This window comes from Gadus macrocephalus, chromosome 9, assembly GCF_031168955.1.
Source record: "Gadus macrocephalus chromosome 9, ASM3116895v1".
NCBI lineage: Eukaryota > Metazoa > Chordata > Actinopteri > Gadiformes > Gadidae > Gadus > Gadus macrocephalus.
Window position 1 is genome coordinate 21,632,727 of NC_082390.1, and position 5,822 is coordinate 21,638,548.

Below are 5,822 nucleotides of genomic sequence, written 5' to 3' on the forward strand. Positions count from 1 at the left end.
ACTGAGGCTATAGTAGGCTAACAATGCTCTTAGCATCGTACGAGTACCCTGGAGTCCTCGTTAGCTACGAGCGTTTTCAGGGGCGTTCGTTACCAACGATGCTTTCGGGAAACGGTGTGAAAAATGTACGATGCTCGTGCAACGCACTTCACGATCCACTTAGGCTAACGATGCTTGCGGGAAACGGGGCCCAGGAGTGGATCTGAAGCCAACCTCCAAACGGCACTTACGTGATATTTAGGCTAGCAGGTAGAGGAGAGTGCATTGTCATATAGTTGGTCGAATTCCAGTCTACTAAGACTGTCTTTGGTTGACTATAACCCTACTAACTTACTTCTGTTGCCCGTCAATGGGGTTTGCTTGCATTACTTCTTGTATGTCTACAACTCCCCATGTTGATCATTTTAGCAGTCTTCTGAAAAACGTTGTTTTCCATTTAATTTATTGATGCTTTCACGCTTCAAAACATTTTAAAGCGGTATTCATTTGTCATGATTATCTTGTACAACAAAATAGAATAAAATGTAGGCCTACCATTTGAATGGTTTTCCAGCAGTCGCAAAGTGAACATAATCTCATAAGAGGATCTTCACTGTAGGCCTGAATTGTATACTTTATATTTGTTGTAGGTTTTGCTTTGTAGGAACCTAACTATAGTGTAGTGAAGTGATTTCTGAACTTGGACTGTATGTGTACAACTAAATTGTCATCAAGACCTTTCGCGGACCTCTTAGGAAAAGGGTAAAAAAATAAATAGAAACACACGCAGTGTCTGAGAAAAGAGAGCCAGCGCCCTCTTTGTACAGAAGTATTACTGCAAGAGTCTCACGGCCGGTGAGAATCAGTGGAAAGATAAAGTCAGCAATGCTGCTTATGCTCCCAGAGTGTTTATTTAACAAACACACGAACATCAATGAAAAACATTACAACGGAAAACATATGTTGGAATGAAAAAAGCCAAACTACTTTTGAGGTAATATCAAGCCATAATATACCGAACAATATCTCAAATATAGTTATTTTCAATTATCTACATTACTTTTTCTATTATTGTACAACTGTGCATTTCAAGAATACAATTCCACATGGCAAGTGCAATAACCTCACGTAACACAAGTGATCCACATACCATAGGTTGAAAAAAACAAGTGGTCGAGTGGATAGCAGATAGATAGATACCTGTAGAGCAAGATGCCTCATCCACCTCCTGCAACTTAAGGACAGGTTTATAAAATGACTGATGTCCCATTGCATGAAAATGTCTCTAGAATCCCTGGATTGATACTGGCTGACCGATCGACTCACAACTTGTTGAGTCATTGGTTTCTACATCCACAAGCTGCTTCTGGTCGTATTAGGGCCAATGGTTATAAAGGTTGTCTTCCCCTTTCGGCGTAAGGTCAACCATATTAGCATCCATTAACTAATTATGTTTAATAGCACATTCTGCATGCTGCACTGCATTTATTAAACCTTGTTCTTGGTAGACTGTTCTTGGGGTCATCTCTTCTACTTTCTACTATAAAGTAAAATTCAAGGTAATTGAACACGTACAGCACTACGGCGTCTGGATGAAAGGCATTAAAGTATTCCATGCTTGTCAATGCATCTGGGTTTCGTGCAGTTGCCATAACAACGGTACTTATCTAAAAGCCAATTGAAATACGGTTGGTCCTTTTCGGGGCACAGGGGACTAAGTGAGCTTGGATTTTAATGGTCATCCCGTATTAAAGTTATTCACAAACATGTCTACACAGTATTCTGGTTGTCTGGTTGACGCATACATGGAACTTTTCAACAGCCCCCTGGCCGTGAAAACAGCAGGAGGGTTTTCATGTGGTTTTGCTATAAAATAGCATCTTACGAGAGTAAATGGTCATCTGTATTTTCGTAGAATCAAACATGATTGTTATCTGATGGTTTGACTCATGATTTAGGGGATGTACATTCACAGCAGCTGTCAGGTCAGAGGTCAAATCAACTCCAAGATTTCAAAACATTGTTGAATAATTAATAATATGAACATTTTGCGTTTGGGAATAGTGTAATTCTCATTACTCAAATTCAGAATCCATAAGTGTGATTTGCAAGAGGCCAGATGAGATCATGGAGATGGCCCAGTGGTGGACCGTGTGGGAGCCCCTCCCAGTGGGTCTGGCATCCAGGTACTGCTCCCGCCCTCTGTCTATAAAGCCTCTCACGGCAGCATGGGCTTCAGAGACGCTCCATCTCCTCTCCTTATCCCCTCTCCTCATCTCCTCGCCTCATCTCCTCTCCTAGCCGAGCCACTCTGCAGAGGCATCTCCCAACGACTTCTTCAAAGGTGAGACTGACATCTCTTGTAGTCCTTATTCGAACCTTAACTGCGTTTACAGTAACTTCCAAAAGAAAAGTTTTTTTTGTTATGGTATAAATCTGTCCGAATGTGAAACTGAATGAACAGTATTAGTTGTATTCTAATCATTGTATTTTATGGTTTGATTATAGTTGATTTGTTTGTCAAGCCTTAATGTCATTGTTTTAATGGGGGCAGATGGATCCAATCATAATAAGTAATGGATTATACATATTTGTGTTTAAACTGGACTGCTTATGGGTTGTTCATAGTGTTGATCCTCTCCCTGGACCCTGGCCTCACCCTGCCTCCACCGTAGCTGGAGGTGCTCTCTTCAGACTCTAGTTCACTCTCTCGTCTTGTGGCTCTGCAGGCGGCTAAGAGCCCACCTTGGTGCTCTGTCCTCCTGCCACCGCTCTGCCAGGATGAGGTCCTCCCTGCACGCCGTCATCTGCTGCTGCGTCTTCTCCTCCTTCCTCGCTCTGGAGAGGAACACGGACACAGGCACCGCCAGCGCCACTCTGAAACGGAGGTGAGTCCAGATGAATGAATCATGAATTAAAGTTTTGTCCTCTTGTAGTCCTGAGGGCAGGTTTTCTTTAGCTTGTGTTTGTGTGTGAGAGGGAGGGAAAGAAGTGGTTCTGTTGTGTTTGTGTGTCAGTGAGAGAAAGATAGAGTGAGAGTGTGTGTATTTGAGGTAGGGTTTGTGTTTGAGAGCAACAGGGGAACGTTTCTATTCAGTTTCACTGGAACCAAGCAGCCCTCTTTTAGCAGAGAGGGAGGAAGGGAATAAATTGATTTCTGATGTACTCTCCGGTGATATAATGGCAGACAGTGTTGATGGGTGTTGAAGGTGCGCCCCCTCTGGCAGGTTGGCAGTATGGCTGCAGGGCCGCGTGAAGAGGGAGCTGTGCCACAGCTGTGCGAGGGCCAGCGAAGCCGCCCCCCCGCCTCATTCTGAGGCCAGGCCCGAGGAGGGCCCAAAGGCCCTCGCACTTCAGCAGAGGTGAGGGGAGGAACGGACAGCTTTTTTAAGATAGTTTTCCCAAAATGGTAAATTGGTCAGTATTATTATTTTTAATGTCATTCCCTCTTTTGTGCGCAGTTTGACTGACAGATCTTCAAGGTCATCAGCGAACAAAAATTCTGGATGTTATCTGATAACGTGCACGGTGCACGACCTCATTTTCCGGGTCCACCAGTTCAACGACAAGACGATCGACCCCACTGCCCCCGGTGATAAGATCAGGCCCCATGGCTATGGACGTCGCCGGCGGTCCCTGAAGGACGGACCCCTTCGTGGAGCTCCGGGACGCATGGTTGTCCGTTCATCGTCATAGGGAAGACTTCCGTCGGGTACTAACAGACTTGCGGCTGATTAAGGCAGGTTCACGCAGCGGTTTGTACCCGAAATACATCAGCCGATGTGAAACCAATAAGAAGAGCTTGGGGATCACGTCGATGAACCTTTTTCCGCACTGGAAGGCGATCTTTTGCACCAACACAGTCTCACATCCCACCAGAGCTTTGTAGCTGAAGAGCAGGTTTGGGGAGACGGGCTTCAGGGGCCATGGAGGGGGGGGAGGGGGGCTTCAGGGGCCATGGAGGGGGGGGAGGGGGGCTTCAGGGGCCATGGAGGGGGGGGGGGGGGCATGGAGGGGGGGGGGGGGGCTTCAGGGGCCATGGAGGGGGGGGGGGGCTTCAGGGGCCATGGGGGGAGGGGGGACTTCAGGGGCCATGGAGGGGGGGAGGCTTCAGGGGCCATGGGGGGAGGGGGGGGGCTTCAGGGGCCAAATCAAACCCTGGATTCTTTCATTCTTCATAAATTGCACACAGTTATACTCAATTATGAAGTGATGTGATGAGATATGAGAGAATATGTGTTTATTTGAGGCGTTTTTAAAGGATTTATAAATGTGTTCCGCTATAAAGGCTTCACATTTGTATATATGGAAATGTATGAAGTTAAAAACAGGCTGTAGATATATATATATATATATATATATAGGTATATATATTTTTATACAATCTTACATTCAGATGAAGTACATATACATTTGTATGTTAAACTATTTAAAACAATGTCATTGTGTAATTGTTTAACTGACATGTAACCATTTTAAGTACAAAATATATGACTGCTGTAATTAAAATCTATATTTTCAAATATATGAACCTTGTGTCATTTATTCAAACATTGTGACTATTTATGCTGTTCAGTAATCAGGATGAGGATGAGTAATCAGGATTACTTTCACCCTGATGCTTAAAGTGTAATTCCGGCGCAAATTGAACCCAGGATCTTGGTTTTGGCATTAAAACCCATCAAATAAGCCTCCCAGATACCTTTTTCATTGAAAATCGAGTATTATAGTTTGCCGGGCGCAATGTTTGGCGTCCATGTTGTTGACTTGGGGCATAGTGTTTCGCTTCTAAATCCGCATTTTTGAACCACTAAATAGCACCAAACCTCTGCAGTAGCATGACTAGGGTCCCTACACATAAAACGAAGCACAAACAACTTAGTTTGCAAACCCGGAGTTTATTTAAAAAGACAGTTTAACAAGCATTACCGGGAGGTCCGTGTTTACAGGAAGTCCACACAAGTCGATTGCCGAATGCGCCGGAGTTCAGTTCAAGGAGGAAAGTTTTGGAATTTATAATTTATATAATATATATTTATAAATAATATATAGCAAGTGTTGACACGTAAATTAAAGGAATTGCATATGTAAGTTACAGTTACAAAATAATTGTTCGCTACAATCAAGCATGGCACGTTGTTGACGGAAGACGCACTGCACACGTGATTGACGCATAGAGTGAAGGACAGCTCAAGCACCGGAGAAGACGACCCATCCACAGCTTGAAGTCAAGAGAGAGATGGTTCGTGTTTGCGTCAAGAAACAAAGTTATAAGCCCTAACTTCATTCGAGGAAGTGAAAGATGATCTTGTGAGTTGTCCAGGTAGGTTAACCTCGATTTATTGTGTATAAGGATTTGTGGTGGGAATTTACGGACCACGTCAATCGTTTTCTGCGTCAACCGGGTAGAATAAAGTCATCAGAACGTTTAACAATTGCGGTCATATTTGTGTAAAAAAGGTACAAGACCATACAACAAACAATTAAACAAACGTTGCAAGGAGAACTCCATTGCATTGGCTAAAGCCAGGAATGCACATTGCCAAGACAGCATTGCCCCCCAATACTACCTTACCATTTGGTTAATAAAATGGTAATCTATCAGTGGAAGCTGATAATGGACTTCTCCTTGCAACGTTTGTTTTATTGTTTGTTGTATGGTCTTGTACCGTTTTTACACAAATATGACCGCAATTGTTAAACGTTCTGATGACTTTATTCTACCCGGTTGACGCAGAAAACGATTGACGTGGTCCGTAAATTCCCACCACAAATCCTTATACACAATAAATCGAGGTTAACCTACCTGGACAACTCACAAGATCATCTTTCACTTCCTCGAA

General features: G+C 43.7%; 1 protein-coding gene across 1 annotated transcript; it reads left to right on the forward strand.

Annotated features, from left to right (window-relative positions):
• The first annotated feature begins 2,098 nt into the window (after nucleotides 1–2,098).
• LOC132463916 (pro-adrenomedullin-like) lies at nucleotides 2,099–3,877 on the forward strand. Its single transcript, XM_060060039.1, has 4 exons — nucleotides 2,099–2,323; nucleotides 2,709–2,867; nucleotides 3,207–3,341; nucleotides 3,441–3,877. The coding sequence occupies exons 1-4, from the start codon at nucleotides 2,208–2,210 to the stop codon at nucleotides 3,673–3,675; spliced, it is 645 nt and encodes a 214-aa protein (XP_059916022.1). The 5' UTR covers nucleotides 2,099–2,207; the 3' UTR covers nucleotides 3,676–3,877.
• Nucleotides 3,878–5,822: the final 1,945 nt, after the last annotated feature.